Source organism: Enhydra lutris, unplaced genomic scaffold (genome assembly GCF_002288905.1).
Source record: "Enhydra lutris kenyoni isolate GAN:26980312 unplaced genomic scaffold, ASM228890v2 scaffoldscaffold1, whole genome shotgun sequence".
In the NCBI taxonomy this organism is placed as follows: Eukaryota; Metazoa; Chordata; class Mammalia; order Carnivora; family Mustelidae; genus Enhydra; species Enhydra lutris.
The window spans coordinates 81,825,289-81,841,666 of NW_019154085.1; the positions used below are offsets into that span (position 1 = coordinate 81,825,289).

Consider the following 16,378-nt stretch of genomic DNA (forward strand, 5'->3'; position numbering starts at 1 on the left):
TTTTCTGTTTCTTTTTTCTTTTCTTTCTTTTTTATAAGTGCTTTACATGAGTGGCTGATGCATTGGGAATAATTTTCTCAATAATGTAAACTGAAAGTAAGTATTTGCATGTGTCAAATCTAATTCCTTTTTCCACCAGCCGAGTCATGTCTTCCTAGTTCTAACTCCTGTGTTATAATGTCATTTGCACTGTCTCAGTCTTTTACTTTAGTCTTTTGCTACTGGTGTTTTATAAAGGAGCGTTTTCTTTCTTAAAGATTTTATTTGTCACAGAGAGAGAGAGAGAGCGAGCGAGCGTGCACACACAAGCAGGGGGAGCAGCAGGCAAAGGGTGAAGCAGGCTCACCATTGAGCAAGGAGCCATATGTGGGATTTGATACCAGGACCTGGGATCATGACTTGACCTGAAGGTAGTCATTTAACTGACTGAGCCACCCAGGCATCCCGGCAGTAGACTTTTGTTTTTATAAATATCTTTATATCGCAGAATTTGTGGGAGTACAGTAGGTGACTATAAGTATTTGTTTAATAGTTAATTATCTGATAATTTAGCAGTTGGGAAACTTTACTATTACTTTTTCACATCTACATTGTAATAGTTAATATGGGTTAATAGCAACCCTGAGACACTTACAGTCATCCTGTGTTTCGTTTTTTGATTAGTTGAAAGTTTTAGACATTCATAAAGTACGTGAGATAAAAGCTGATGTGGAATTTGATTAATGAAAGGCGCACTGTTTGTACACCTGGCTGGATTGAAATAAACTGTTTTACTAAGAATATATATTTTGTTTCTCACCCCTCACAATATTTTTCTTAGGCAATAGAGATTTTGCTAAGGATGATCCTTTGGAGTTTAAGTCTCACCAGTGGTTTGGAGCATCTGTGAGATCAAAACAGGATAAAATTTTGGTAAGTCTTGGTTATTTCCTCATAGGTGGGTTTGTCAATTTATGTGGAAACACAGAAGATTTTATGTTTGAAAGCTGATAGTAAAACTCAGTGTGTTCTGGAGCACAGTGCAAGATGAGATAAGATAGCTCTGATCAAAGGTCATCCTGTCTGCGGATCCCATCCATCCCACCCTTCACAGGCTTGGGTTCTGCTACTTTTTACCTTCATTCCTACCTTGTTCCTTTCTCCTGGCCCTGTTGATACTTCCCGTCAGTATGTTTCTATCCAGTCAGGTTTAGGACTAGTAGGTCTGTGATTAATCAAACACACTAGTACCTCCTCTCTTTAAAAATACAGCAACGTTCCCTTTGCCTCTTCTCCACTGCTATACCTCATTACTTTGCTCCTCTTTTCAGAAACTTTTTGAAAGTCTTTTCTACAGTCACCATCTCTACCTTCTTCACGTTTTCTTCCCAACCACTGTAGTCAGGCTCAGGCAGGCATGGCCAAAGCCACCTTGGTTCTTAGGTTACTGAAATCAGTGTTTCTTGTCTTCTCAGCACCATTCAGCAAGGTCAGTTAGCCCATTCTTTTTGAAATACTTTTCTTCCCTTGGCTTCTGGAACACTGTATTTTCCTGGTTTTCTCTCAGTTCAGTTGCCTGCTCCTTGCAGCCTCCTTTTGGCTCAGTCTCCAGTTGTTGGGTTATTCCCAGGCTGTGTTCTGGACCCCTGTCTTCTCTAACTACACCTTTTAGCTATCTGTTCCTATCCTGTCTCATGGCTATTAATAAAACCCATAAAACCCTAAATCTATCATTCTAGCTCTTAATTCTCCTTGGATTTTCAGAGTCATATTTCCAAACTAGCTGTGTGGCATTTCCATTTGGATATCTCGTGTATTACTGAAAATGAACATGGCCAAAATAGAACTCTTTTAAACTACTATCAAAAAGAAAAAAACACAGGGATACCTGGGTGGCTCAGTCAGTTGGGTGTCTGCCTTTGACTCAAGTTGTGGTCTTAGGGTCCTGGGATCAGGCCTGTGTCCGGCTCCCTGCTCAGTGGGGAGCCTGCTTCTCTCTCTCCCCTCTGCAGCCCGCCCTGCTTGTGTTCTCTCTCTTTCTCTCTCTCGGAAATAAAATAAATACATAAATACATAAATAAATAATAACTAAAAAAGGGAAAAACACAAAGATAACTGTTTCCATATAAAACCTTCCCACCTTATTTAGAGACATAACTCTCCACCTCATCCACCAGCAAGCCCTATCAATTTGGCTTTGGGAATATATTCCACATCCATCAATAAATCCTCACCTGCACTATTTCCACCCTGTATCCAGCCACCGTCATTGCCTGCCTGGGTTACGGCAGAGCTCTCCTCCTCTTTTTGCTTCCTCTCCTGCCTCAACTACAATCCATTCTCCATGGGAGGACCAGAGGGAATCAGAGCATTTCATCTTCTTGATTAAAACAGTTAAGTAATTTTCTATCACTCTCAGAGGACAAATCCCTGCTGCTTCTGGTTTAGGAGCACCTCCATAATCCGGTCAGTGGCTCTTGTCTCTGGCCTCATCTCATGCCACCTCACATGCTTTAGCTAGACTGGTCTTTATTACTTCCACATGACAGGTCACTGCAGTTAGAATCTCAGTGTTTTTGTTCCCTCTGCCTATCTTAGGCTCATCTTGTTGATTTTCACTTGGCCAATTCCTTTGTCATTCTGATTTCAGCTTTCATTTCACTTCCTCAGAAAGCCTTTCCTTGTTTTAATTATCTGCATTGTGTTCATTTCTGTTTTTTAAAATCTAGTTGTGGGGCATTAGGAAAGAATTTGTTTAGGAGCTGCAATTTCAAAGGAGTTTTAATGGATGTGTCCAGTTGGAAATGAAGGATGGGGTTGAGAGTGGGGGCACTCTAGGCAGAAAGCACAGAAGCAGACGTAAGCAGGAGGAGCAAATAATCCGTGTACATGAAACATCAAGTTCATGTAGAGAAGTAGCAATAATCGTCTCCTTTCACCTTTTTCAGGGTAGATATAAAATAACCTGCTATTAATTTCTGCAGTGTTTGTGTTAATGTTTTGCTTCAAAAAAGTATTACAAAAAGTTAATTGAACCTTTTTCCAGCAAGTTAAATGTTCATTTTGGTAAATTACTATGTTATTAAAATATGCATCATTCCACTGCTTGTACATGATGTTAAAATCTGTAACACCGAAAACAAAAAGGTCATTATTTGGAAAGTAGGTAAAATAAGCACTCTGAAGTCTTTCTTCTTTTTCTTTTTCTTTCTTTCTTTTTTTTTTTTTTCAAAGATTTTATTTATTCATTTGCCAGAGAAAGAGAGAGTGCACACACAAGCAGGGGGAGCAGCAGGCAGAGAGGGAGAAGTACACTCCCCACTGAGCAGGGAGCCCAATGTGGGACTTAATCCCAGGACCCTGAGATCGTGACCTGAGCCAAAGGCAGATGTTTAACGACTGAGCCACGCAGGCATCTCTATTTTTTCTTAATAACAAATTATTTGCTTTATAATTTCAGGGTATATTCTACATGCATGAGAATGTTATTTAGTTAAAACATTAATTTGATCTGTGACCATCAGCCTAGTGCATAATAGCAAGAAAAATGCTATATGAAATAGTTTTGGTAACTATTTTGTAAAAGAATATGTGAGGAAAGTACTTTTTAAATCTGTATCCACTGTGGTAATAAGGAATTGTTGGTATAAGACAGGTTTGATTAATTTTTATTAATGTTTAGAAAGTGTTTTTGAATTCTAGAGTAATACAGATTGTCTGAAACGCTCAGTTTTTCAGGGAATTTTTATGCTGTGGACTATCCCCTTTGATTTTAGGCCTGTGCCCCGCTCTACCACTGGAGGACTGAAATGAAACAGGAGAGAGAGCCTGTTGGAACATGTTTTCTTCAGGATGGAACAAAGACTGTGGAGTATGCCCCATGTAGATCAAGTATGTGTAGGAAGTTGTACCAGCTTTTAAAAGAGGGTTGGGAAGCCTACTTTGTTACGTGTGTGTGTGTGTGTGTGTGTGTGTATTAAAAATTGTAGACATAGTGTGTGTGAGTCAAAAGATGCACCACTGAGCTTCTCTAACACAGGTGTGGGACTCCTATATAAAAGATTCTGATGCAGTAGATCTCTGTCAGGCCTGGGTACCTTCCTTTTTAGGAAAACTCCACAAGGTAATTTCATAGATACCAAAGTTTAAGAACTAGAGTTTTATATGAATAACGTGTTAAATGTGTTAAATGTAAAAAATGTTAAAGGTGTTAAATGTAAAAAAAAAAAAGTCTTTAAAAAGAGCCAGAGTTTTGGGCGCCTGGGTGGCTCAGTGGGTTAAGCCGCTGCCTTCGGCTCAGGTCATGATCTCAGGGTCCTGGGATCGAGTCCCGCATCGGGCTCTCTGCTCAGCAGGGAGCCTGCTTCCCTCTCTCTCTCTCTCTCTCTCTTTGCCTGCCTCTCTGTCTACTTGTGATATCTCTCTGTCAAAAAAAAAAAAAAAATCTTTAAAAAAAAAAAAAAAAGAGCCAGAGTTCATATAGGAAGGTGAAGCATTGAGCTCAGGACTCCTGTGTTGGAGTTTTCCTCCTTTAATTTTTTTTTTAATTAAAAATTTTTTTGAAAGATTTTCTTTTAAATAATCTTTACACCCAGCCTGGGGCTCAAACTCACAACACCAAGATCAGTAGTCATACGCTCTACCGACTGAATCAGCCAAGCGTTCCTGAATTTTCCTTCTTTTAAATCAGAGTTTCTCTATTTATCTTTTATCAAGCTTACTCCTCTTTTGATGGTTGAAAAGATCTCACTTTGTCGTCTAATACTATTTGAAATTTCATATGAAATTCATATTGTGATTAAAGGTGATTTTGAGCTCTTATAGTTTTGATAATGCTTTTCCAAAAGAGATTCCAGTTATTTTTTTTTTTTTTAAGATTTTATTTATTTATTAGAGACAAAAGCAAGGGAGAGAGGCAGAGGGAGAAGCAGACTCCCCACTAAGCTACAGAGCTGGATGTGGGGCTTGATCCCAGGACCCTGAGATTGAGACCTGAGCTGAAGCCAGATGATTAGCCTACTGAGCCACCTTAGACCGATACTTTTCTTTGTTCCATTGGTCACCAGATAGTTTGGTAGAGGGAATTAGTAATAGAAGTACAACATGTAAGACTGTTACTGCCAAAATTCTTTTTTTCCCATGTTAGGTGACTTAGGACACCAGGCCAAAGGAATTTTTCAGTCTTCAAAGTTCTAAGCACTTGAACCTCCAGGAAATTGCAAATGATTTTTATTAACACTTACTTCTTAATCCACCAACTTTACCCTATTTGTTGTGAGAGGTACACATCAAAAGAATGATACCTCCAGAATTGCATTATTTATGAGGATAGGCCAGAAAGCATACAGACCAGAGGAGGTTGGCAGCCCTACACTCAGTGCTTGATGCCATCTGTATCATCACGTTTATGTTGCTGTACAAAGACAGTACTCCTGTCTTTGTGGTGTGTGGAACATGAGAGAACTAAATTTGTGTTTTGCTGTATTGCAAAGATGTTCCTGTTGTGAAAAGATAATCTTATAGCTATGAGGAATGAGCTAACTCTTGCATGCCAGGTTTGTAACTTACCACTTACATGACTGACATATAAAAATCACCCTTATTCACACATGGTAGATGTGGGAACTGAGATTCAGATGATTACAAGTAATTGTTTTCCCAGATCTTATAGTAGTGAGCAGTCTAATGAGGATTTGAACCCAGGTCTTACTCCAAATGAATCCTTATTTTGTAATACTAACAATGGGAAATATTTTCCATTTCACTTGCCTCAGTGTTAACCACAGCTTATCCATGAGAAGTACATCCTGCTTTTACAAATACAGGTTTGGATTTTTCTGGATGTGGAAGAGTACTCAGTACCCGTCTGAAAACAAGCATTCTAATGATGGTGCATTGGGGATATACTGCTGGGTTAGGCTAATAGTTTCTGTCATTTTGCCTCTTCAGTAATGACCAGTTTTTTTTTTCTCAGCATGTATTTAAAGGATGAAGGCCGTATTTGCATGATGTTTCTGTTACATAATGCTTCTGTTTGTTTGGTTTAGACACAGAAATTTTACATATCGGCACAGAAATTGTAAAATTGTTTTAAACCTTATTTTCTGAAGTATTTAACATCCAAATCAGGTCACGAAACTGGCTTGTGAGCCTCTTTTTGTAAATAAAATTTTATTGGAATACTGCCCCCCTCCCCCTGCCGCCCCAATTTGTTTACATGCTGTGTATAAAGGGAGAGCTGAGTGGTTGCCACAGTGACCATATAGCCCCTAAGTCTAAAATAGTATCTGGTCCTTTACAGAAAAAGTTTGTTGATCCTTGATCAAATAATAATACCTCAAATCTTAGAAAAAACAAAAGAATGACTTCAAAAATCAAAGTGAATGCCCTTCTTCCTAATAAATCTGGCTTTCAGTTTCCCCTGATCATTGTACATGCACGCTTTTTGGTGTAACCTTTGTGATATGAAGCTACCTATAGGCCCAGATTACAAAGGGTGACATGACCGCAGGAAAAAAAATGCTCAGGAAAGGGAATGCTCAGGAGAGGGAATCTGAGAACCTGGGTTATATTCTCACCTTTTGTCAACAACCTCCTGTAGCTATGCATGATTTACTTAATCACTCTGGGCCTTTGTTTTACCCTTGTTAAAACACCGATTTGGATAACAGACTTTAGAGGTACAGTTTTTGTATTTTGTATTTTCTTCATGCTTCATTAAATTATGCAGCCAATGACTGATTTTACATGCCAAGTTTGAACGGCTGCATTGTTAATTGATAACTTGGCTTGTTTTGGTAGTTTGTGGGGCTTTTTGTTTGTTTGTTTGCTTTTGTTTTCAGCATGACTTGTGTGGACACCCTGGGCATGAAAATTCACTGTCTGTAAAAAATTTCTTTATTCCTAATTATGTTTGCTTTTGGCTTTTCATAACTATCTGTGGCCTAATGGCTTTACACAATAGGCCAGGTGTCTCTCTAAAAGTTCCAGAGCCACAAATCCTGTAACTTAAATACTTTCAATTCCATGGTCAGTCTGTATCCTTTGTTCCTTCCGCTTTCTGATGACATTATTTGTACGTAGATTTTTCTGTTTTGAAAGCTAGTTGCCTTTTCTTCCCCCTTGATTGTTATTCAGGAAATTCTAAGTATATTGTTGATTTGAGATAGTGCAGGTTAATGGTGTGGACACACTGGGCTCAGATCCCTGCTCTCTCATTTACTAGCTGGCTGACTCTGGTCAAGTTCCTTAATTTCTGTAAGCCTTCATTTCCTTATCTATAAATCATGAATAATAATAGTATCTCTCATAGGATTGTATAAGATTTTAAAAGATAATGCCTTGGAAAATACTTTAGTACAGTATGTGGCTTGGGGAATGGGCTTAATAAACATTAGCTGCTCTTACTATCATAATCAGTAATATTATTTATCATGCTGTCAGGCGTGACGAATGGGAGAAATATTATTCATCTATCGGAATGAAAACAAAAGCCTTCACTGAAATAGCTTGTGGTTAGCATAAAATTCTTTACATTGCCTTAAACACTCAGTTTAATACGTCCCTGTTAAGAAAATTTTAAAGGACGATCATGTTTTCTAGCTGGACATTCTGGGAAACCAAATAAAGCAGATAAATATACGGTATGATAATCAAAAAAGGGATGTCTTTATAAATGGCCTGAAATAGTTCCCCTGAATACAACTTGAATAAAGGAAATAAATGGCTGACTTGAGGTCAGAGCAGGATTCCTCAGTATGATTCACTAGATACTGGAAACCCCAGCCCACATTTTCCCATTCCCTCTTGGTTAGAAAAATTTACATTGGGGTAGCATTACACTCTGGAGGCCATTTTCTAAAACAAATCTAAATTTAGTTATTAAGTGTGTAATCTTGGGGCAGTTCCCAGGTTTTTAAAATGTGTTCAAAATTTTTGATGGGAGTATTTGACAAAAATTTTTGGAAGTTGTCCTTTCAGTTGTACTGAAAATAGATATTTTTGGTTCCTGTGTTTGGGTGGGAAATTTAGTAAATACTATATAGCATAATGATTTACGTATTGTAACATTGACTAGAAGAATTCCTTGATAACTAAAGAGTAGTGTTTTCATTATTCCTTGTTATCCTCAAAATAATACAAGGGAGAGTCTTCAGGTTCATCCTAACCTGTATTCTAGGTACAGTATTACTCATGATTAGAGTTAATTTGAATGAATTGGCTAATTGTCCAGAAATCGTTTCCTTTTGTGAAAACTACCAGATAAAAGGTAACTACAAAAGAATCTAACTAGTGAGTCTGTTATCATCTGGAAAATAATTGAAAGTGTCATGTTTAAAGGTGTTCACGTTCATTAGACTGCAGTTCTAAATAGGTTGTGAAGATAGTTTCATATTTTGTTCTTTGCTGTACATTAAGTTAGGGCCTGGCTTTCTCCCAAAATTCCAAGCTACATTTTTAATAGTTTTTTTATTGTTGTTGGCTACAAAATGTATGTGTGGTAAGTATGTATTAGGAATGTATGTATCTCTTTATCAGTATTCGTAATAGATTTGTGAAGACCGTAGGCTAGCCACTGAAGGGTAATAATAGGAATTTAGGATTGTAGTTTTTAACTCATAGAACACAACTCATCTTTGTTTTATGAATTCAAAACAGTGGTTCATAGCCAGTAATTTTTTAAAAAATGGAATGAAATAAAATAGAAAATGTCAGAATATATTGTACATGGTAATACTGATACTGTTTTGTGAAATTTTGTCTTATTGATGAATCTATTATATACACATATAACATGTAAATATTGCGTTTTATGGGTTATGATATATAATCTTGCTGTGGGTTGTGGTTAAAAATAAGTTTTAAATCTCCCATTTTAGGTGATGTTTCTGTTTCCTGGTGACTATTCCAGGTATTTTGATCTCTCTTGCCATATCTGAGAAAATGGTGCTGATAAAAATGGACACTAACTTTTTCAGAATGTGATAATAGCTCATTAAGTGCTTGAGTGAATGAACATTCCCAATTCATGGTACATTGTCTTATGGTTACAGTGATAGAGATTTTTCTCATGTTTTGTTTTATGTTATTTGTTTTTGGGTTTGTGTATATTTCTAATCTTTTTATTTTAGAAAATATTGATGCTGATGGACAGGGATTTTGTCAAGGAGGATTCAGCATTGATTTTACCAAAGTAAGTTCTTACTTTAAGACTGAATGAGATTCAGATCTATCTCATTATCTAAACCATTTTTAAAAATTAATTGCTCAATACTTCAGCTTCTCTATAACTCTTACAAGTTTTATGAAAATAGCTAATAAAAATGACCTATGTATTTTGATATTCTTTGCCTTATATTATTCTCTCCCTAACAGATGTTGCTTATTTGAAATAGACATCAGAATGGGAATGGAGGACAGTAGAAAATCTCCTGAGAAATGCAGATAACCATTATGACTTAATGTTAAAATTTCCAGTTAGATAAATTTATATAATATTAAAGTTTTTCCTGTTTGACTGAAATTGGGTTTTCACAAAATCTTGTCAGTAGGAGCTCTGTTACAGAATTATAGTTTTGTTACATAAAAGCTGAGAAGTGTGCATATTTACCATCTATTATGTGCCTACAGGCACCAAGTAAAGTTGGACAACTTAATTACTGTAAAAAATCTCATATGTGTGGGGCGCCTGGGTGGCTCAGTGGGTTAAAACCTCTACCTTCAGCTCAGGTCATGATCCCAGGGTCCTGGGATTGAGCCCCGCATTGAGCCCTGCTGAGCAGGGAGCCTGCTTCATTCTCTCTCTCTGCCTGCCTCTCTGTCTCCTTGTGATTTCTGTCTGTCAAATAAATAAATAAATCTTTAAAAAAAAAAATCTCATATGTGTGGCTCTATGTATTTTTCACTAAGCTAGTATACTCTCCAGAGTTGATAGTTTTTATCTGTTTTCCTAAAATAACAGTTCAGTGTATGTTTTCAAAGGAAAATTTTCTGTAGTATTTTTCTTTCTTTCATTTTCTTTTGTGTATGTGGGTTTTGGGGGCAGGGTGGTGTTGGGATATATGAACATTTTGAATATCAGACTGAGAATATTAATTACACCGAGAGAAATCTTACATATATTGATTTAATTTAGAGCATCCTTAGAAAGCTCAATATGGCTTTCTTAGAAAATGCCTTAAATTTATTAAAACAAAAGAAACTACACAATTATGTAATTCAGAAAATTTATAAAGCTTTTCTTATTTTTTAAAATTTGTATTTTATCTTTACTAAAAAATTTTTTCTAGACTAGGACTATAATTATAGTTAACTTTCTTTACTACCTAATTGATTTAAATCACTCAGTTTGAGATTCATAATTCAAAATCTACTTGTAATTACTAAAAATTCAAAATTTGAGGAAGCAAAACAAGAAGTATATTAATAAATACTAGCTTTAAACTTTTATGAAATCTTTTCAAATAGACGTTGATTAAAAAAAAGTCCATGTTTTCTGTACCTATGCCCGTGCAACTGTAACCCCAGAAATAGTCTCATACCGTGAATATTCGTTGCTAAATTAACTGTTTGCTTTCTTCAACACATTTCTGAAAAGTACCTTTTTTTTTTTTAAGATTTTTCTTTATTTATTTGACAGAGAGAGATCACAAATAGGCAGAGAGGCAGGCAAAGAGAAGGGGGAGGAAACAGGCTCCCCGCTGAACAGAGAGCCCAATGCGGGGCTTGATCCCAGGATCCTGAGATCATGACCTGAGCCAAAGGCAGAGGCTTAACCCATTGAGCCACCCAGGGGCCCCTGAAAAGTATCTTTTTTTAAAGTAGACAATTTAGAAGTATCTTTTTCATAGCCAGGGCAGGAAATTGTCTGTTGAAATCTTAGGACTATATGTATGTTTGGAGGGGAAAATTATTTTCTCTCCAGCTGGAAGAAATATCAAAATATGCTCAAACACTAAACACAGTTTCCTTGAAATAGGTACTTACAGTTTGTTACAGATACAAGAAATGCTAGTCAAGTGTAATTTGTATATATAATATACCCTGAAAAATTTACCTTCTAACTTCATTTCTGTGTAGATCTGCAGGATGAAAAATAATTTTTTCTTAGCCAAAGAATTTTATTTTTAAAGATTTTTATTTATTTGTTGGACAGAGATCACAGGTAGGCAGAGAGGCAGGCAGAGAGAGGGGAAGGGAAGCAGGCTCCCTGCTTAGCAGAGAGCCTGATACAGGGCTCAATCCGTGGACCCTGGGATCATGACCTGAGCTGAAGGCAGAGGGTTTTTTTTTGTTTTTGTTTTTGTTTTTTTAAGATTTTATTTATTTATTTGACAGACGGAGATCACAAGTAGGCAGAGAGGCAGACAGAGAGAGACGGAGAAGCAGGCTCCCTGTCGAGCAGAGAGCCCGATGCAGGACTCAATCTCAGGACCCTGGGATCATGACCTGAGCCCAAGGCAGAGGCTTAACCCACTGAGCCACCCAGGCGCCCGAAGGCAGAGGTTTTAACCCACTGAGCAACCTAGGCACCCCTAGCCAAAGAATTTTTAAATGATTTTTTAGGAAGGAAATTTGCCTGTGTAGTCACAAATGTAATAGAATCAAAATAGACAGAATCAAAAAAGACTTTTTGTCTTTATTGTAACTCAGAAATATTTTGCAGTAGTACTTCATAACAAGTATAGGAAGCAGCCAGATCTATAGAATCAGTGTGTGTATTTGTGTATTTTCATATATTGAATCATTATAACTATTTTTTGATTTGTATTATATTTTAATGTATTTTAGCAAAGGGGCAATGAAAATTTACTGAGAATGAGTTAGAGGAGTTTGAGATTTATGATTTTGTTATATGTATATAGCTTTTATATATATTAAATGTTAGATGTGTATGCATATATAGCTCTTTATGTGTATTACATTGCTTTCAACTTTCAAACTGCCTGTTTTTAAATATGTATCTTTTTGTTGTTTGATTTAATCTAGGCTGATAGAGTACTTCTTGGTGGTCCTGGTAGCTTTTATTGGCAAGGTAGGTTAATATTTTTTTAAATTACTCAGCAATGATTGTGAATGCTTTCCTGGCTTATATGTCTGAGATTTTTCAAATTATTTTAAAGGAAGAAATTGAAAAATACAATTTAAATGTATAATCACTACCTGTTGTATAGTATTTTTTTAAAAGGACTGTAGTATCCTATATATAGTATGATATATAGAAAATAAAATCTATGGCATATTGAATATATTTATGTATATTCCTAGGAGAAAATAAACAATGCTTTTAAAGTAAATAATAAAGCAAATCTATAAAGTAATTTAAAACAATTTATTTTTGTTTGTGGCATATGCTTCTTCATCTCTGTACTCCAGAGGCTATGATACAAGCATTAGGAAGTGCGGAACTGAGCTATGACGGGCAAATTTTGGCATTCTGAAAGCTCATGGTTTTAAAGTATTTTGAATTTGCTCATTAGAATATTTAAGTGGTTATTTTCTCATTAATTACTGACATCAAGAGTGATTTCTTTGTGTGTGGGGAGTTTTTGAAATAGAGGATCTTAATAAGTTTCAAAAGAGTGTAATTAAACTGGCATCAGTATAAATATAAAACACTTGCTTCAGTCATTTTGAGGCGCCTAGTAAAATTACCATTTGTACAAATGCGTAACAGATCATTATTTGTTGACAATTTCAAAACAGGTAACTAAATTTGCTTACTTGCTTTACTAGTTTCATTTATCATTAGGTACACATGGATATTAATTTAGTTCATATATTCACGTTTGTTTTCTGCTAAGAAGTGCTGTTTACAAGGTCAGAACTTTTGTTTTTTTGGCATTCTGATATTTGAGCATTACCAATATTTGGAAGAAATCTATGACTACATTAATGTGCAAATATTTTCTAATTCCGAATTTTACTTCTGTATTCGACACTATAGTTTCCTTACTTGCTTTTTTGTAGGAAAATCAATGCTTGCTTTTGCTTCGTAGAAAAGGAAACTAAAGGAAGAGATTTACTGAAGAAAAATAGTAAAGAAAGAAAATAAGAAGGGATGAGAAATGGGAATAGGTAAAAAGTTGAAAGGGATAGCAAAGGAGAAAATGGAGAGAAAAATCAGGGAAAGATGGATCAACATATTCACTGAAACAGAAGAATTTGAATTTCAGTGAATTTATACACCTATTAGAAAATGAAATGATGTAGGAAAACCGTTTTGGGTTTTACAGTTTAAAAATGAAAACAAAAATAGCTTAATTGCATAGAAGATTAAAATAGGAGATATTAGTGCTTTCTAGTAAGATAAAAAAATGGATTTTTTTTTTTCTTTCAGTGCTAGTTATGTCATTCAGTGGAGGGGAGAGAGGTGTCTGCTGGGAATGCCTGGGAACCAATGATGATTCTGTGATTATCAGTCAGGACCACTTGTTACCACTGCCTTTTTAGGAAACACAGCTGTGAACATGTTTTTGTAACTAGTTTTTTTTTTTTTTTAATTTTATTTATTTATTTGAAAGAGAGAGTGAGAGAGAGCACACAAACAGGGGAAATGGCAGAGGGAGCGGGAGAAGCAGATTCCCTGCTGAGCAGGGAGCCCAAGGCAAGGAGGCTGAGGCAGGGAGTCAGGATTTGATCCTAGGACCTTGGGATCTTGACCTGAGCCGAAGGTAAACACTTAACTGACTGAACTAGATGACTCGTTCTTGTAATAACTTTGAGTATTATATAGTGCCTATTTATTCCTATTTAAAAATTAGGACTGATATAGATAATTGACACTGTGTTGATTGGTATTTTATTATAAATGGTCTAGGATATGTCATTGAAAGATTCAGGGGCTGGACAGAAAATATTTTGTTCTAATAAGATTAAAATCAGCAAGTTTTACTCTGAATTAATAAGTATGTCAGAATGAATTTTTCCATAGATCTCAGAATTACCGCTGTACAAATAGATAAAATTACAATGTTTTATTCAAAAGAGATGATGGCATTTTCCTGTGTTGTTTTTTTTTTTTAAAGATTTTACTTATTTATTTATTTGACAGAGAGAGAGAGAAAGAGAGATCACAAGTAGGCAGAGCAGCAGGCAGAGAGAAGGGGAATCAGGCTCCCCACTGAGCAGAGGGCCCGATGCAGGGCTCAATCCCAGGACCCTGAGATTATGACACGACCGAAAGCAGAGGCTTGACCCACTGAGCTACCCAGGTGCCCCAGATGTGTTCTTTGATTCAAGGAATAGTTATTGAGTTCTTGCTATGTGTTAGGTACTGTTCAGGCACAGAGCATAAAGTAGTGACTCAAACAGGAAGTATTCTTACCCTAGACGACTCAACTTCTGTGACTGGACAGATTGGAACAGACTGATAAACATTAACTATGAATTTTTTTCTAAAACAGAAATGAAGAGATTATTTTCTTTATGTATGGAGATGACATTTGATAAATTTGCCAACCTTTCTTAGGTAGGGAACAATCTGATTTTTGTGTAGTGCTCTGGATTTCTTACTGACCTGGTGATTTAAGGTTGTGAAGAAAAGTGAGCTTACCCATTCAGGCTTCTTAAAGGTATCCAGATAATTTGTGGGGTAGAAAAAAAACCAGTTGAACCAATTATTCTTACTATAAAAGAAAGTAATTATTTAAATGGGTTTTCAAATTCTAATATTTGTTTGGGAAACAGCCCTTGATTTTATTATTCCAGTTCTTTAACATCGATTTTCTTTGTGAATTAAGACAAATCCTGTATTCATAACTTTGTTTACTAGCAGTGGCTAATTTTAAGAGCTATCTTGAATAGAAGTAATTGTGACTTTAGAAATATTAGATTGCAGATCTAGTATTATGGAGAGTTATTTAAGGCTAAGAATTAGAAATACTCATCTCTAATGCTATGTGTGCAGGTGCCTTGTATCATCTGGATCATAAATTCCCATTAGAAACTTATTTTATATATATTTTTCAGGTCAGCTCATTTCAGATCAGGTGGCAGAAATCGTATCTAAATATGATCCCAAAGTTTACAGCATCAAATATAATAACCAGTTAGCAACTCGGACTGCTCAAGCTATTTTTGATGACAGTTATTTGGGTGAGTAAAACTAAAATATGTTTTCGTTTTCTGGAGTTGCAGTGTTCCTTTTCCTGTATTCACATATGCTACTTTAAGCTGGAAAATCTTTTATGTTGAAATAGATTAAGATTTTTTTTTAAAATATAAAGAACAGGAACATAACAGTTTCAGATTGTTATTGAGTACTTAGGTTATATTTCAGTAGTTGAAATTTAAGAGTGGTTATTTATACAATGATGAATAATAATAAATAACTTATTTATTTTTATTTTTTAATTAATTTTTTTTTTTGAGAGAAAGAGTGCATGAATGGGGAGTGGGGCAAGGCAGAAAGAGAGAGAGAGAGAGAGAGAGAGAGAGAGAGGCTTCAAGCCCAGCACAGAGTCTAACTTGGGGCTCAGTCTGAAGACGTTGAGATCATGACCTGAGCCAAAACCCAGAGTCAGCTGCTCAGCCAACTGAGCCACCCAGGCACCCCAGTAATAATAAATAAGATTTAAAGTGTGCTTGCATATTCTAGGCATTGTTCTAAATGCTTCATCTGTATTAATTGACTTAATCTTTACAACAAGTCTGTAAAAGTATAGTGCTATTATTCCCATTTTGTAGGTAAAGAAACTAAGGCACAGAGGCAAAATAACTTGCCTAAAGTCACTCATTTAATAAATTGCTATTCTAAGATTCAAACCCAGACAGTCTGACTCCTAGGCTTCTGTTTACTGTATTATTCATGATGTTAAACTATGGTTTTTAAGACTTACTAAGTTTTGTTACCTCCCTTTAAACTTCTCTTATTAAACCAAGTACATATGACAGAAGCTATACTTTGCTGATTGAGGAAATCTATTATTTGTTTCTTCTTTAAGATGAATTTCAGATTTACCATTTTAAAAAAATTGAGATATAATTGACTTGTTATATTACTCTTAGGTATACAACATAATGACTTGGTATTTTTTATATATTGTGAAATAATCACAGTCAGTCTAGTTAACATTTATCACCGCACACAGTTACGAATTTTTTTTTCTTGTAATGAGAACTTTTAAATTCTACTCTGTTACAACTTCCAATATACAATGAGGTATTATTAATTAAGTCACCATGTTCTCATTACATCTCATGACTTATTTATAAGTGGCTGTTTGTACCTTTTGACCACTTTTATGCATTTTGCCCATCTGTGGCCCCTTGCCTCTGGCAATCTTAATCTTCTATCTCTTCTCCATATCTATAAGAAATTTACTGTTCTTAACAGATTCCTTTGTAAAATTGGTAAAAGTCTTATTTTTCTAATAGAGCTATACTATTCGAATGTTTA

At 35.6% G+C, this 16,378-nt stretch overlaps 1 protein-coding gene across 3 annotated transcripts in view; it reads left to right on the forward strand.

Annotated features, from left to right (window-relative positions):
• Positions 1-16,378, forward strand: part of LOC111155043 (integrin alpha-V) — a 105,517-nt gene that overhangs the window by 43,354 nt on the left and 45,785 nt on the right. For 2 of the 3 annotated variants that reach the window (XM_022515185.1, XM_022515105.1), the window contains 5 exons: positions 821-912; positions 3,756-3,870; positions 9,111-9,172; positions 11,968-12,013; positions 14,950-15,075. In XM_022515185.1, the coding sequence (XP_022370893.1) occupies positions 821-912; positions 3,756-3,870; positions 9,111-9,172; positions 11,968-12,013; positions 14,950-15,075 (441 nt within the window). The remainder of the gene's footprint in view (positions 1-820; positions 913-3,755; positions 3,871-9,110; positions 9,173-11,967; positions 12,014-14,949; positions 15,076-16,378) is intronic. The other variant, XM_022515261.1, reaches the window with a different exon arrangement.